Consider the following 17199-nt stretch of genomic DNA (forward strand, 5'->3'; position numbering starts at 1 on the left):
GAGATATATGGAGAAATGTATTTGCACTGGGCCGTGTTTGCACTGGGCCCAGGAAATTGAGAGATATATGGTGTCTGTATTTGCACTGGGCCGTGTTTGTACTGGCCCCAGGAAATTGAGAGATATATGGTGTCAAGTGGAATGTATTTGCTGGGCCCAGGACTGACGAATGTGCCTGATTTCTTTCACTACTTTGTGCAAGGCACTTCCAAAAATATGAAGATGAATATGGTGTAATTTCTACTGTAGAGGCTCATAATCTGGTGGCTAAGATGTTCATTCATTTTTTTCACTCTCTCAACAAATAATAATGAAGCTCCTGTTATATGTCAAGGATAGTTCCAGGGACTTAGGGACACAGTGGTGAAAAAAGACAACATCCTTATGGGGAGAGGTAGACAACAAATAAGAAATGAAAAAAATACCATTTAGTGATAAATGCTCTGAGGAAAATAAAACAGGTTAATAGAATAGAGGGTCTTGGTGGGGGTGTTAGAGACCTTTTATCTGAAAAGGTAGCACTAAATGATGAAAAAGAAGCAAGCCATGCAAAGACTTGGGGGCAGACATTGCCAGCAAGGGTAAAGGTCCTAGGGTAGGAACAAGTTTGCTCTCTTACTTGACTTGTAGTTTTCCTGGGTACAGATTTCTAGGTCAAAATATGTTTCACTAAGAACTTTGAAGGTATGACCCTACTGGTTTCTAGGACCCAATGGTGCTTTTGAGAAATCTGATACCAATCTAATTCTAATTTTTGTTAATATCTTATTTTATTTCTATGAGGATTTTAAAGGGGTTTCTCTTCTCTATAACTAAACCTTTCTAGTTTGACCCTCTGTTTAAAAACAAATTATTTGTCTCATATTTTCTATCTCTGTGTCTTTTTGTTTTATGGTCCAGGAGAGATTTTAATTCTTAAATGGGTTTTTAAAAAAATTAGCAATCCCATTTTTGCTTCCCCAAATGCTATTTTGTCGTTGTTCTTAGATGTTTTTCTTCTTTCCCCCTTTTAAAGCAACCTATTCTTACTTTATATATGTAATTGCTTCTTTTCTCTGAGAATAGTCATAAAAATGTTTTAAAGTTCTTTTCTCTTCTCTGAAATATAATTTGTTTATTCTAGGTTCAGGTATTTTTTTTTAAGATGGGATATTGCTATGTTGCCAAGGGTAGAGTGCAGTGGCTATTCTCAGGTGCAGTAATGGTGCACTATAGCCTTGAACTCATGGGCTCAAGTGATCTTCTTGCCTCAGCCTCCTAAGTAGTTGGGAACCACACCCAGCTTCCAGGGTCAGTTATTCTATTTGTTCATCCTCATCCACCTTTTTATGCTACTTGTTTCCCTCTAGTCCACTTAAAAATATAAGTAAAATAATAGTTTGATTATTATAGGTTGCTGGAGTAGATTTCATTTCTTTTGGTTAATTTTGTTTTCCTAACAGACCACTCCTCTGAATGGGAAACCATGAGTTCTGTGTAGGTAGAAAGAATATGTTGTTTAACAAATTTCACCCTAGGGTGTACAAGAAACTTGCAGGCAAACTCAAGCCCCCCAAATTTTAAATTAAGTGGGTTTTACTCTAAGTGCTGACACATTTACAAGCCTTAGTTCTCTGCAAGTAGGTTGTTAAATTTATTTCAAAAGCAGTTCTTTTATTTGGGACTGGTTATTAATCCTTTGTCAGACGGACAGTTTGCAGATATTTTCTCCCACTCTGTGGGTTGTCTCTTCACTTTGCTAATTGTTTCTTTTGCTGTGCAGAAGATTTTAAACTTAATGTGATACCATTTTGTCAATTTTTGCTTTGGTTGCCTGTATGCTGGGATTATAAGGAGCTCAAATAACTCTATAGGAAAAAACCTGATAGTCCAATTTAACAATGGACAAAAGATCTGAATAGGTATTTCTCAAAAGAAGACATACAGATGGCAAACAGGCATATGACAAGTGCTCAACATCACTGATCATCAGAGAAATGCAAATCAAAACTATAATGAAGCCAGGCATGGTGGCTGATTTCTTATTGCTCAACGTCCTTTTCTTTCTAGTTGAAGGACTCTCTTCAGCATTTTTTTGTAGGACAAGTATGATGTTAATGAAACTGCTCAACTTTTGTTTGTCTGGAAAAGTCTTTTTCCTTCATGTTTGAAAGATATTTTCACTAGATATACTAGTCTAGGTAAAGTATTTCCCCTTCAGCATTTTAAATATGTCATGCCACTCTTTCCTGATATGAGTTCTAAATTTCTTTTCAAAGAATTAATATGTCAGTATGTTCAGTTCTTTCCCTTCTACTTTTAAACTTCCTCGTAAAGCAACCTTTTTCGATTACCTACTCCACCCTGACTCATTCCAATTACCTACTCCACCCTGACTCATTCTGATCACCTGCTCCACCCTAACTAATTCCAATTACCTGCTACCTGCTCTGCCCTGACTCCCACCAAAGCACTCACCCCATCATTCTTTTTAAATTAGCCATTTGGAATTAGTTTAGCCTATGTAGTCTAACCCTAGCCAATAGGGGAACAACACAGCAGTAGGGACAACGTGCGCCAGGGATAAGAACCCCTTCCCCTCCCTTGTCCAAGTGTGCGCTCACCATTGTTCCATCTGTAAGGGCGCACCCTTCTATATAGAAGTAACTTGCCTTGCTGAGAATTAAAAAGAAAATTTTATATTCGAGTGCTATTTCTTTTGTGGCACCGAAACTTTATATATAACAATTTGGGGGACTCATCCAGGATTACATTCCCCTCCAGGATGGTCTCTGGTTCTCTCTCGTGAGGAGGTGCACCCTGCCCTATTGTGGCGGCCTCAGGGGTGAGAAATCTAGACCCACCCAGTGTGAGGAATAACCTGAGCTCTCAGCAACACGGGGGGGTTCGGGGGGTACTGGCCAGCAACCTAGCTTAAAGGATCTTCACATACTGCAGCAATGACTGTGCACAGACCAAGGAAGGAGATGTCACGGGAGCCAGTAAAGTACTTCCTTGGTGGTCAAATTCTGGAGGGCTAAATGTGTATGCGTGTGAATGATCACCAACAACCCTGCTTGCGGTGTTGTTCGTGTGGATGGTAACTGTCAGGCCTCTGAGCCCAAGCTAAGCCATCATATCCCCAGTTACTTGCACGTATACATCCAGATGGCCTGAAGCAACTGAAGATCCACAGAAGTGAAAATAGCTTAACTGATGACATTCCACCATTGTGATTTCTTTCTGCCCCTCCCTAACTGATCAATATTCTTTATAATCTCCCCCACCCTTAAGAAGTTTCTTTGTAATTCTCTCCACCCTTGAGAATGTACTTTGTGAGATCCATCGCCTATCCCAAAACCTATAAGAACTAATGATAATCCCACCACCCTTTGTTGACTCCTTTTTCGGACTCAGCCCACCTGCACCCAGGTGAAATAAACAGCCATGTTGCTCACACAAAGCCTGTTTGGTGATCTCTTCATACGGACACATGAAACAGTGACAAGTCCTACTGCTAGAAGCAGTGAGTGGGTCCTCTCTGTGGTTCCATAGCTACCTCATATGGCTTAGGGCGGATCCTGCCGTAGGATTTACACTGGCATGCCAACACTAAGAAGGTCCTGATTCTACCTTGGGGGAGTGGCCAGAGAGAACAGCACGAGTAGGAAGTGTGCAAAGGACCTTCAGAGGGGGAAAAGGGGAGAAACAGGTCAACCTTCCAAGACAGGCAAGACACCCCCTGGTTTGAGGGGTTGAGCCTTCCGGGACAGGCAAAGTGAGACATCCCTGGTGTTGAGGTGTTGAGCCTTCTGCTAATTTCAAGGGTTGAATCTGACACAACACCCCCACCCCGCCCCCGGCCCCCGCCGCTGCCGCCCTTTCCTTTCTTCTTGGGGAAAGAGAGAGCAGCTCCACTCCTGCAGGTTCCTATCCTAGGGGAAGAGAGAGAGACAGACAGAAAGGAGAGAGGGAAAGAGAGGCAGAGAGAGAGAGAGAGGGAAAGAGAGGCAGAGGGGAAGAGGCAGAGAGAGAGAGAGAGGGAAAGAGGCGTGCGGGGGGAAGAGAGGCAGAGAGAGACAGAGGGGAAAGAGGCAGACAGGGGAAAGAAAGGCAGGGCCGGGGGAAGAGGCAGAGAGACAAAGGAGGGAGTCAAAGAGAGAGAAAGAAAGAGAAAAATAGAAGTAGTAAAGAAAAAAACAGTGTACCCTATTGTCAGGCCTCTGAGCCCAAGCTAAGCCATTGCATCCCCTGTGACTTCGCATCCCCTGTGACGTATATATATGCCCAGATGGCCTGAAGTAACTGAAGAATCACAAAAGAAGTGAAAATGTCCTGCCCCGCCTTAACTGATGACATTCCACCATAAAAGAAGTGAAAACGGCCGGTCCTTGCCTTAAGCGATGACATTATCTTGTGCCTGGCTCATCCTGGCTCAGAAAGCTCCCCCACTGAGCACCCTGTGACTCACACTCCTGCCCGCCAGAGAACAACCCCCCTTTGACTGGAATTTTCCTTTACCTACCCAAATCCTATAAACGGCCCCACACTTACCTCCCTTCGCTGACACTCTTCGGACTCAGCCCGCCTGCACCCAGGTGATTAAAAAGCTTTATTGCTCACACAAAGCCTGTTTGGTGGTCTCTTCACATGGACGCGCATAACACCTATTCCCTTAAAAGCCAGGGTAAATTTAAAACCTGTAGTTGATAATTGAAGGTCTTCTCTGTGACCCTATAACACTCCAATACCACCTGTTTGTCAGCGTAAACAAGGGTGTAGCCCAAAAGCACTGAGGCCACTGACAACCTGTAGCCTTTCTATCAAAAATCCTTAACCCAGTAACCAGTGGGTGGCCCAAATGCATTCAGTCTGTAGCGGCAACTCCTTTGCTAACAGAAGAAACTAGAAAAATAACTTTTAGAGGAAATCTCATTGTGAGCACCCCTCACCAGTTCAGAACTATCCTGTCAAAAAGCAAAAAGGTAGCTTACTAACTCAAAAATCTTAAAGTATAGGGTTATTCTGTTAGAAAAAGATGATTTATCATTAACCACTGAAAATTCCCTTAACCCAGTAAGTTTCCTAACTGGGGATTTAAATCTTAATTACCATACAAAGGTCCGACCAGACCTAAGAGGAACTCCCTTCAGGACAGTACTACAGATGGTTCCCCCGGGGTGATTGAGGAGGGGAAAAAACCCAACAAACCACAGTGGGTATTCAGTAATTGATAGGGAAACTCTTGTAGAAGCAGAGTTAGGAAAATTGCCTAATAACTGGTCTGCTCAAACCTGCAAGTTGTTTGCACTCAGCCAAGCCTTATAGTACTCATAGAACCAGGAAGGAACCATCTATACCAATTCTAAGTTAATTTAGACTAAACAAGGTCTTATTAACAGCAAAGGAGAATTGAAATCCCAAACTTAGAAGGTTTTCAACAAAAGTAAAGTTTGCTAAAAGTTAACAGTGTAACATGTATTATCCTAACTTCTAATCTTGTGGCCTTAAGCAGTCTAGTCCACAGACAGGAAGGAAGTTCACTTTAGAAAAGAATGGTTATCATCTTTGGGAAAATTAAAGAAAAAAGAAAAAAAGCGGGGGGGAGAGTTTATGTAAAAAGAATGTTATATAGTAAATTCTTGTCCTAAAATAAATTAACTAATTGTTTTTTAAAAAAAGGATGTTTACAACAAGTCAGAAAGTTGAGGCATGTCGAAGAATTATCTGTGAAAGTCGTGGGAAAAAGAAAGGTTATAAAAGGAAATTTATGCAAGAAATGTTGTATAATTTAAAAGTAATAGGCCTCCTAAATATAAAACTATTGAAGAAACAGTTTATGTGCAAAGTGTGTAAGAAAAGTAAAATATACTTTTGGTAAAAAGATAAGGAGGCATAAGAATGTGAATTTTTACTACATTAAAAGGTTAAAAATACTTTTTTTTGTTTTAAAGGTCTAAGCAAGTTTTAAAATGTTAATTTTAAAGGAAATTCTGTATGTAAACATATTAGCTAAAGTTAAAGAGGTATACAGTTTTTCTGTGAACTGAACATTAAAATAAAAGCACAAGTTTTTCTTAAAGCACTAACCTGCTCTTTAACAAAAATTATAAAAAAGGTTAAAAAGAGTCTATAAAAACCTTACCTTATGGTCAGACATTAAAAATTGGATAAATATATCTACAAGGTTGTATTAAAATTAAGTTTAACATTAACAACCCACTAATATAAAGGTGAAATTTAGCTTATCTGGTATAAAAATCATACAGGAAGCATTGTTAAATACAAAATGGTGTTTGGCTTTTCTTGCTCTAAAAACTAATAAAAATAGGAGCTAAAGGAAATTTATCAGTAAGAAGGGTACCAAAGACTATAAAGTCCACTGCTAATGTCCCCACATTTAAAACAAAAGGTCAATTTCTTAGAAATCATATACTTGGTTTATCTTCCACTTTTCCTTTCCCTCAAAACTAAAAGACTTTTAGCACAGGTACCATCCCTAGAATTTCTAGTAAACCAGCACCAGCCTGAAGATCATGTTCTCATCAAAAGGTGGAAAGAAGGAAAACTCGAGCCAGCCTAGGAAGGACCCTACCTTATGCTGCTAACCACCGAGACTACTGTTCGTTCAGTGAAAAAGGGATGGACTCATCACACACGAGTCAAAGCGCCACCCCCTCAAGAGTCGTGGACCACAATCCCAGGGGAAAACCCTACCAAACTAAAGCTAAGAAAAATTTAACTCTTTCATCTATTCTATTCCTTTTATTCTTTCCTCGCTCTATTGCTGACCATCTAGTTATTAACATGACCAAGTCAATTTTGCCTCAAACTATTGCATTTAAAGATTGCCTTGTTATACCCTGTGGGGACTTGCCAAGTCAAAGACAGAAAAGTACCTCTGTCTCTCCTGACTCTCCTCAGAATGGGCATTAGCAAATTGGGACCATTTAATCTGGGGAGATTTCAATAAAGACCCCAGTGTCAATCAGGAGTCGTGCCCCCCAATGTATAACTTTTATGCATAGTTGATTTAATGTTCTGTGGACCACTAAAGAGCAAGGATAGACTGCCCCCAACCAGTTTTTGCAATTTCCTAAAACCATACATTCATTTTACTAAAGGGACAGTCCCCCTGTCAGCTAAACTAGTGCAACCCTCTACAGGCTATTATTTCAAGCCCCCAAAGTTCTCCCCTTTTCTAAGCTGGTTCCCTTCTTTAAGCCAGTTTTATGGTATGGGGGCTGAGGTTTCAGGTAGAGACCCTATTGGATTCTTTAAAATGCATTTCTTTGATCCCCTGCCGCCTGCACCTGCCTCTAAGCCTTTTTCCAAAACCTCTCACATCGGAACCATTGATCCTCCTCCATCTAACGACAAGGCCAAGAGAGTGATGGTAGAAGTTAAAGACTTAATTTATAATCCTTTGGGTATATAGCCAGTAGTGGGATGGCTGGGTCATATGGTACATCTAGTTCTAGATCCTTGAGGAATTGCCATACTGTTTTCCAAAGACACATGCACACGTATGTTTATTGCAGCACTATTCACAATAGCAAAGACTTGGAATCAACCCAAATGTCCATCTGTGACAGACTGGATTAAGAAAATGTGGCACATATACACCATGGAATACTATGCAGCCATAAAAAAGGATGAGTTTGCATCCTTTGTAGGGACATGGATGCAGCTGGAAACCATCATTCTTAGCAAACTATCACAAGAAGAGAAAACCAAACACCGCATGTTCTCACTCATAGGTGGGAACTGAACAATGAGATCACTTGGACTCGGGAAGGGGAACATCACACACTGGGGCCTATCATGGGGAGGGGGAAGGTGGGAGGGATTGCATTGGGGAGTTATACCTGATATAAATGATGAATTGATGGGTGCTGACGAGTTGATGGGCACAGCACACCAACATGGTACAAGTATACATATGTAACAAACCTGCATGTTATGCACATGTACCCTAGAACTTAAAGTATAATAAAAAAAAAAAAAAGAAGTTAAAGACTTAAAACAAACTTTGGCAACTGAGACAGGATACCAAGATGTAAATGCCTGGTTGAAATGGATCAAATATTCTGTCGGCACGTTAAACAAAAGCAATTGTTATGCTTGTGTGCACAGCAGGCCAGAGGCCCAGATTGTCCCCTTTGCACTAGGGTGGTCCTCCAGTCAACCAGGCGTGGGCTGCATAGCAGCTCTTTTCCAAGATTCTACAGCCTGGGGTAACAAGTCATGCCAAGCTCTCACTCTGCTATATCCCGAAATCCAGAACCTTGCAGGTCAGCCCCCGAAGGCCATCCAGCTTTCATCTCCCAACACTAAGTTCACTTCCTGTCTCTCACGACAGGGAGAAAACTTAGCGTTCCTTGGAGACCTGAAGGGATGCAATGAGCTTAAGAATTTTCAAGAGCTTATGCAGCCTGGGTGACAGAGCGAGACTCCGTCTCAAAAAAAAAAAAAAAAAAAAAGAGCTTATCAATCAGTCAGCCCTTGTTCATCCCCAAACAGATGTGTGGTGGTATTGTGGTGGACCCTTACTGGACATTCTGCCAAATAACTGGAGTGGCACTTGGCCTTTAGTCCAATTGGCTAACCCTTTCACCCTGGCATTTCATCAACCAGAGAAAGGAAAAATAAGACATTGTAAAGCTAGAGAAGCCCATTATAGGTCTTTCAACTCTTACGTCTATTTAGACACAATTAAAGTCCCACGGGGAATATCAGATCAACTTAAAGCCCAAAGTCAAATAGCTGCAGGATTTAAGTCAATATTTTGGTGGGTGACAATTAATAAAAATGTAGATTGGCTAAACTATGTCTATTACAATCAACAGTGATTTATTAACTACACTAAAGATGCTGTTAAAGGAATAGCTGAGCAATTAGGGGCTACTAGCCAGATGGCTTGGGAAAATAGGATAGCCTTAGACATGATATTAGCAGAAAGAGGAGGAGTTTGCGTCATGATTAAAACTCAATGTTACATCTTCACCCCAAACACCACCCCTAATAAAAGTATAACAAAAGCATTGCAAGGTCTGACTGCTCTATCCAATGAGTTAGCCAGCAACTCAGGGGCAAATGACCCCTTTACAGGATGGCTAAAAAAAAATGTTCGGCAAATGGAAAGGAATAATGGCCTCAATACCTCCTTCGCAGCCGTAATAGGTGTATTTATTCTTGTCAGGTGCTGTGTCATACCATGCATCCGTAAGTAGATGCAGAGGCTCATGAAAATGGCACTTACTAAAACCTCCCTTAACTATCCTCTACCTTATCCAGAGAAGCTTCTTCTTTTACAAAATCAAGCAAAACAACTAAGCCAAGACATGTTTTAAAAAAAGTTTGAAAAGAAAGTTGTAAGGAAATACAAGGGGAGGGATTATTAGATATGAGTTCTAAATTTCTTTTCAAAGAATTAATATGTTTATATGTTCATTTCTTTGCCTTCTACTTTTAAACTTCCTTGTTAAGCAAACTTTTTCGATTACCTACTCCACCCTGACTCATTCTGATCACCTGCTCCACCCTACATTCCAATCACCTGCTCCACCTTAACTCATTCCAATTTCCTGTTACCTGCTCTGCCCTGACTCCTGCCAAAGCACTCACTCCATCATTCTCTTTAAATTAGGCAATCAGAATTAGTTTAGACTGTGCGGTCTAACCCTAGCCAATAGGGGAACAACACAGCAGCAGGGGCCACGTGAGCCAGGGATAAGAACCCCTTCCCCTCCCTTGTCCAAGTGTGCGCTCACCATTGTTCCATCTGTAAGGGCGCGCACCCTTCTATATAGAAGTAACTTGCCTTGCAGAGAATTAAAAAGAAAATTTTATATTCAAGTACTATTTCTTTTGTGGTACCGAAACTTTATATATAACACTCCTGAGCTGTAATGTTTCCACTCAAAAGTCAGCTGCCAGGAGTATTGGAGCTCCATTGTATGTTATCTGTTGCTTTTCTCTTGCTGCTTTTAGAATCCTTTGTTTATCCTTGACCTTTGGGAGTTTGATTATTAAATGCCTGAGGTAGTCTTTTTTGGGTTAAAGACTTGGTGTTCTATAACCTTCTTATACTCGGATATTAATATATTCTATGTTTGGGAAGTTCCCTGTTATCCCTTTGAATAAACTTTCTACCCATATCTCTTTCTGTATCTCCTGTTTAAGGCCAAAAACTCTTAGATTTGCCCCCCCTTTTTTTTTTTTGAGATGGAGTCTCGCTCTGTCACCCAGGCTGGTGTGCAGTGGTGCAATCTCCGCTCACTGCAAACTCTGCCTCCCAGGTTCACGCCATTCTCCTGTCTCAGCCTCCCAAGTAGCTGGGACTGCAGGCGACTGCCACCATGCCCAGCAAATTTTTTGTATTTTTAGTAGAGACGGGGTTTCACCGTGTTAGCCAGGATGGTCTTGAGCTCTTGACCTCATGATCTGCCCACCTCGGCCTCCCAAAGTGCTGGGATTACAGGCATGAGCCACTGTACCCAGACAGATTTGCCCTTTTAAGGTTATTATCTAGATCTTGTATGAGTGCTTCATTTCTTTTTCTTTTATCTTCTCTGTTTATCTTCAAATAGCCTGTCTTCAAGCTCATTAATTCTTTCTTCTGCTCGATCAATTCTGCTATTAAAATACTCTGATGCATTCTTCAATATGTCAATTGTATTTTTCAACTCTAGAATTTCTGTTTCTTTTTAACTATTTCAGCCTCTTTGTTAAATTTACGTGATATAATTCTGAATTCCTTCTTTGTGTTATCTTGAATTTCTTTGCATTTCCTCAAAACAGCTATTTTGAATTATCTGTCTGAAAGGTGACATATCTGTTTCTCCATGATTGGTCCCTGGTGCCTTATTTAGTTTGTTTGGTGAGGTCATGTTTTCCTGAATGGTCTTGATGTTTGTTGGTGTCTGGGCATTGAAGAGTTAGATATTAATTGTTTTTATAGTCTCTGTAGTCTGGTCTTCTTTTTACCTTTCTTGGGAAGGCTTTACAGGTATTTGAAAGGACTTGGGTGTTGTGATCTAAGCCATATCTGCATTAGAGGGCACCCAAAACCCAGTAATGCTGCAGTTCTTGGAGACTGATAGAAGTATCACCTTGGTGGTCTGGAATAAATCTGGAAGAATTCTCTGGATTACCAGGCAGAAACTCTTGTTCTCTTTCCTTTCTCTCTAACAGATTTAGTCTATCTCTGTGCCAAGCCACCTAGAGCTGGGTGTGGGATGCCACAAGCAACTCTGAGGCTACCACCACTGGGACTGTGCTGGAGTCACACCTGAAGTCAGCACAGCACTGAGTCTCACCCAAGGCCTGCTGTGACCACTACCTGGCTACTGCCTATGTTCACTTCAAGCCCCAGGGTTCCACAATCAGCAGATGGTGAAGCCAGCCAGGCTTATGTCCTTTCCTTTAGTGCTGTGAATTTCCTCAGCCCCCAGCATGTCCAGAGATGCAGTCTGGGAGCCAGAGACTGAAGTCAAAAACCTTAGAAGTCTACCTGGTACTCTATTCTACTATGGCTGAGCTGACCCTCAAACCATAAGACAAAGTTCTTCCCACTCTTCCCTCCCATTTCCACAGGCAGAGGAGCCAGTCCCCATGGCCACCATCAAAGACCTATGGAGGGTACTGCCAGGCTACTGCCAATGTTCACTTAAGGCCCAAGGGCTTAGTCAGCTTGTGTTGAATACTGTCAGTCTTGCGACTCACCCTTCAGGGAAGCGGGCTCCCCTCTGGCTCAAGGCAGGTCCAGAAATACCATCCAAGAGCCAAGGCTGGAATCAGGGGCACCAAGGGCCCATGTGCTGTTCTACCCCACTGTGGCTGAGCTGGTACCTAAGCTGTAAGACAAAGTCCTTTTTACCATTCCCTATGTTTTTCTCAAGCAGAAGTCTCTCACCATAGTCACCATGGCTGGGAATGTGCTGGGTTTCACCTGAAGCCAGCACATCTAGATGCTGCCACTCTACAGTCTCACCCAAGGCTCATAATGTACTATCTGGGTATTGCTGCTGGTCCTTCAGGGCCCAAGGGCTCTTTAGTCAGCAGGTGATGACCCTGCCAGGACTGGGTCCTTCCCTTCAAGACAGCAGGTTCCCTTCTGGTCCAGGGTATATCTAGATATGCTGTCTAGGGAGCTAGGGCCTAGAATAGGGGCTTCATGACTCTGTCCACTGCCCTATGGTACTGTGGTTGACCTGGTCTCCAATTTGCAAGACAAAGGCCTCTTTACTCTTCCATCTCCTCATGCAGAAGAAAGGAGTCACTTTTGTTACTACAAGCTGTGCTGCCTGGGGTTGTGGGAGTGGTAGCATTAACATTACTTTCTCTGCTCTGGCTGGTGTTTCACTAGGTTGTGTGCACCCGCCCCCCCGCCCCATGTCTACTGGCTCTAAGTTCAGTAAAGCATTAGGGCTTGCCTAGGAATGGTAGTCTTTGTGGCCTAGACTGCCTTCAAGCTTATTTAGGACCCCAGAGCACTTTCGCCCAAGGTGGTAAGGCTTGACAAAACTGAAGTTCTGACTGCTGGGATGGGCGATTCCTTCTGGCTAGGGTTGGTCTAAATGCTCCTTCTATGGGTGGGTGTCAGTGGAGTTCAGCTTGGTTTTGCTTTCTGCTATGACAGAACAGCACTGAGTTCAGTGCAGTGTTCCACAATTGCTGTGCTCTCCCTCCCCAAAGCTTACAAGTTCTTTGCACCATGCATGGCCACCAGGAGATGGGGGAATGGTGGCATCAGTAATTCAAGATTGTCTTCAATGCTTCTTTCAGTGATATGATGTTAAAACCAGGTATTGTGATTGTTCACCTCATTTTTGTTTCTTATGAAGGTACTTTTATATGTGGATAGTTGTTAAATTTGGTGTTTCTGTGGGGGTGTGGGGGGGGTGATTAATAAAGACTTCTATTCAGCCATCTTGTTCCACCTGTGTTTTTGTGTTTTGTTGTTGTTTTTTATAGAGATGGGGTCTCACTGTTTCCCAGGCTGCTCTCAAACTTCTGGGCTTGAACAATCCTCCTGCCTCGGCCTCCCAACCTGCTGGGATTACAGGTGTGGGTCATCACACCCATTTGAAGACATCCTGTTTTGAAGACAAGCCTAGGCTAAATGACCTAGCCTACTGTCTAATGATACATGTTGCTAATGTTGTCAAAAGCATATTTGCCCATGTTACCTTCCTGAATTCTTGACCATGATTGTCTTCCTCATTAAGAAACTAGGAAATGGAACTTTGATCAACTGCTGAAAACTACTTACTCAATAGTAGAAAGAGAAGTATAATGAATACTAGTTTCTGAGCTGAACGAACCTTCCTAATTTTCTAAAATCCTTTTGCTAGATCCAAAGGATTTTGAAAAGGATGTGGGATGTTTCCCATAATAAAGAAGAAAAGGTAGTTTATAATTCAAATATTAATGATAAGAATATACAAAGAAAAGGTATTTTTTGAGTTTTCAGAGTCTAAACAATACAGTAAAAATAAATTGAAAAGTTATGAGATCAAGTGTAGGCATTACAGGAACTGTTCAGCTATGCAAAGAAGCTGTGTGAGAGAGGAAATTAATCTGTCTACATCCAGTAAGAATAAAGTCAGCTTATGTCAGATAGCAGAAATAATTTATTAGTCTTCAACTTAAACATCTATTATCAAAGCTGATTGTTATATATTATAGTGATTTTCAAATTTCACTTCTTAATAGAACACCCTCTATTTTTACAACTGAAATTGTATAAAATAGATAAACACGAAGCTGTTCTTTTTAAAGCAAGAACTTCAAAATGAGGAGGCTAGAATAAAATCCATTTGATCGCCCCTATTCCCACTGCACCAGACCTTAAGACTCCTCTGAGAAAAGAGTTTGAAAATCATCAGTTTAAATTAGGTGTTTTATTAGTCTAAGTAAGGCTTTATTAAAGTGGTCATGAAAGGCCGGGCGCGATGGCTCAAGCCTGTAATCCCAGCACTTTGGGAGGCCGAGACGGGTGGATCACGAGGTCAGGAGATCCAGACCATCCTGGCTAACACGGTGAAACCCCGTCTCTACTAACAATACAAAAAACTAGCCGGGCGAGGTGGTGGGCGCCTGTAGTCCCAGCTACTCGGGAGGCTGAGGCAGGAGAATGGCGTGAACCCGGGAGGCAGAGCTTGCAGTGAGCTGAGATCCGGCCACTGCACTCCAGCCTGGGCGACAGAGCGAGACTCTGTCTCAAAAAAATAAATAAATAAATAAATAAAAATAAAGTGGTCATGAATAAAACTGATTATGAGAAAATAAAAATATGTCTTAATTTCTAAACTGGGTCCTTGATCCATTCTTGTACCACTAATCAAAGCATAATACCTTTTTAAATACTTTGTGACTATTCTTCCTAACAGAGGTATAAGCTAGACTCTCTTGTAACTTGTCTGTTCTTTTCTGCCTCAGATCTTAATCTCTGGGATCCTAAGACTGCTTGAGACTTTCAAACAGCTAAATTCTGAACTGGAAATGCCATTTCTTCTGTGAAAGGAAGGGAAGTATGTCTATTTGTAAAGAAACAAAGAAAAAAAAAGTATTTAACTTACCCAGAGTACAAGGACATTCATGAGATGGTCTATCTGTGTTCGTTTAAAAGTGGACTTTCCACTGTTCTGCATTAATTTGGTGTCTGGCCCTAAATAAAACAGGAAGATATCAGATATTAGAATCACTGAACATACTCAGAGGCTTGGAATTGGTTGAACTGTATCTTTATGATAATCTAACCTAACCACTTTCCAATGCTAGAGGATAAAGTCCTAGAGAAAGGCTCACAGTTTTCAATACCTCAAAAAATGGAAAATTTTTTCTAAGGATAGTTCCAACTTCTAAAGTACACTCATGCAGATCCCTCTCTTTGTAGCACCTCAGACAGTCTCAACTTTCATAGATGAGTTAAATTAGAAGAGGAATCGCAAGCTTCTCTCTGATCACCGTCTGGTTTATTTAGCTTAGAGAAAGAATTTTCTGATAAAGAGATCCCCATCATCTTTTGAGGAAGCCCACTGCTGGCTCAGGCTATATTGAAAGTTTCTAACTGGGAATGGAAGAAACAAAAAGGCAATGGCAGTGATTTCTTTTGAGGTGGAAGCAGGGGAGCTGAGACTCCTCTGGAGCTGAGAGACAGAGATTCCATGTTTCTTCACGACAGGGCAGATGGCAGGCAGAAGTAAGGAGCTTTTAATGGCCAATGGGACTAGAGCTGGAAGTTACTAACTTGAGCTATGGCTCTAGAGAAAATGTAAGAGGTTTAGAAGAAACTGTAAGCAGCAATTTTTCTGGCCTTTCACCATCTGACCATTATTCTAACATGTGTTCTGATAAAGGACAGATAAAGGAATTTCATCAATGTTTACACATGGGGAGCTGGGACATCTCTGATATGTGGACAAACAGTGGGAGTGCAGAGCATAAGCTATGCCATTCTTTCCTCTTAAGCATTCCTCAAAGGGCTTCAAGACATGAGAAGTTTGGCTTACAGCCTAGAAGCTACAGGTACCATACCTTCTAAGGGTCCTTAGACTGACTTGCCCCAGGCTTCACGAGGAAGGTGGAAATCATCATAGAACTTGGACATCATGTAGCAGGAACAGCAACTCAATTCCATACAAATACCTCAAAATGCTTCTAGGTGGCATTAGTCTCTGCTCAGAGCTTCCCAAAGATACTACAATGTAACTAACCTTGGGAAAACTTAACTACATTTGTGCTGGTTGGCAGCCTCACTGTTATTGCTTTCGGGAAAGAAAAACCTTTTGCTGAAAAATGAACTTTTTATGAGTGGCAATTGTGTGTGAGTAGTTGCTGAAGTATATACAGTGAAGAAAATAAGTCTAAGTTAAGTCTTTTGAGTTTGGGAATTAGGTAGCCTAGTCATTGCCACTCTAAATCAAGAACCAATGAAAGAAGTTCCACCAGGGCCTCCCTAGACTCTTAAGCTTCTCCCTAGGGATTTGGTCTCATTAGTTTTCACAGAAGCAAGGAGTGTAGAAGCCTCATGTCTAGGAGTAGATGCTCTAGAAGGGGAGCTCTGGGAATCTGAGTTGAATAATATTCACTGTGGTAAATCTTTCTTGATATTTCCTACTATGGTTGTTGCCACTGAGGGACTGGGGTAGCACAGAGGCTTCCTCCATTTTCCTGAACCACATCATAACCCAAGAAAATCTCTTACTAAATATAATGAATTGTGGTTCTAAATGACATTTCAAGAAGGGCCACTATTAATGATCCATATGTGACTTTTCTCTGGTATGAACTTTTTACATTATATTTTTCTCTATAATAAGCATTGTATCCATCCTCTCTTCATGGGAATAGTTCACATGTATACTCTCCCCCTTCACATGGTAATTCTATTGTACTTCCTCTGCATGCATACCCTCTCCTGTGTCCAGATCTGGTCAAAGAGACTCACGAATGCCCTGTGGTTTTGGAATGCAATGCTTTCCTCTAACAAAGGTAGAACCGATATGTTGGAAGTTCATTGCTTGGAAACAGAAGTCACTTTTTTTTCCCTAAGAAACAAAGTTTTTTCCCACAAATCTCCCATCCATCCACCCATCCATCCATCCATCCATCCACCCACCCACCTGCCTATCTATCTCAAAGCCATAGTGTTCTGATATATATTCGAGTGTCATATCCATATCCTGAAAACTAAGTACCCATAGCTCAGCCATGAATGGAATTTAGTCTGGGGGCCAAGGGAAAGGTACCAGTGTAGATCACCAAGCCATAGCACCAGTCTGTATTCCTGATGATGCAGCCTCGGAGTAGCAGCTTGTCATGGTCCAGGAAGTAGTTTTTCCCCTTATAGGTCAGTATACCTGAGAATCTGTCCAATTTGTTACTGGGAGCTTCACATCTCACTTCTCCTGCAGAAAAATGTAATAAGAGTTCTGCATCTGTATAAGAAGGTATAAGAGTTCTGCATCTGTAATCTTAGGCCTTTCCTAAGGATGGAAGGAGACTTAATAGAAAGGAGGAAATAAAATCCTTATTTCAAAATACATACACATCTTTTTCCTAGCCTCTCTCAGTTACTGCACATTTCTCACCAGCTCCTTCAAGAAAGGCAGACAGGCCGGGCGCGGTGGCTCAAGCCTGTAATCCCAGTACTTTGGGAGGCCGAGACGGGCGGATCACGAGGTCAGGAGATCGAGACCATCCTGGCTAACA

The 17199-nt window shown here is 41.6% G+C and overlaps 1 protein-coding gene across 1 annotated transcript in view; it reads right to left on the reverse strand.

Annotated features, from left to right (window-relative positions):
• Nucleotides 1-16914, reverse strand: part of LOC105517786 (phospholipid-transporting ATPase FetA-like) — a 67381-nt gene extending 50467 nt beyond the window's left edge. Inside the window, exons 1-2 of the mRNA XM_011950469.1 lie at nt 16737-16914; nt 14565-14653 (exon numbers count right to left, since the gene is read on the reverse strand). Coding sequence (XP_011805859.1) covers nt 14565-14636 — 72 coding nt within the window. The 5' untranslated portion in view covers nt 14637-14653; nt 16737-16914. The remainder of the gene's footprint in view (nt 1-14564; nt 14654-16736) is intronic.
• Nucleotides 16915-17199: the final 285 nt, after the last annotated feature.

This window comes from Colobus angolensis, unplaced genomic scaffold (assembly GCF_000951035.1).
Source record: "Colobus angolensis palliatus isolate OR3802 unplaced genomic scaffold, Cang.pa_1.0 Scaffold308, whole genome shotgun sequence".
NCBI lineage: Eukaryota > Metazoa > Chordata > Mammalia > Primates > Cercopithecidae > Colobus > Colobus angolensis.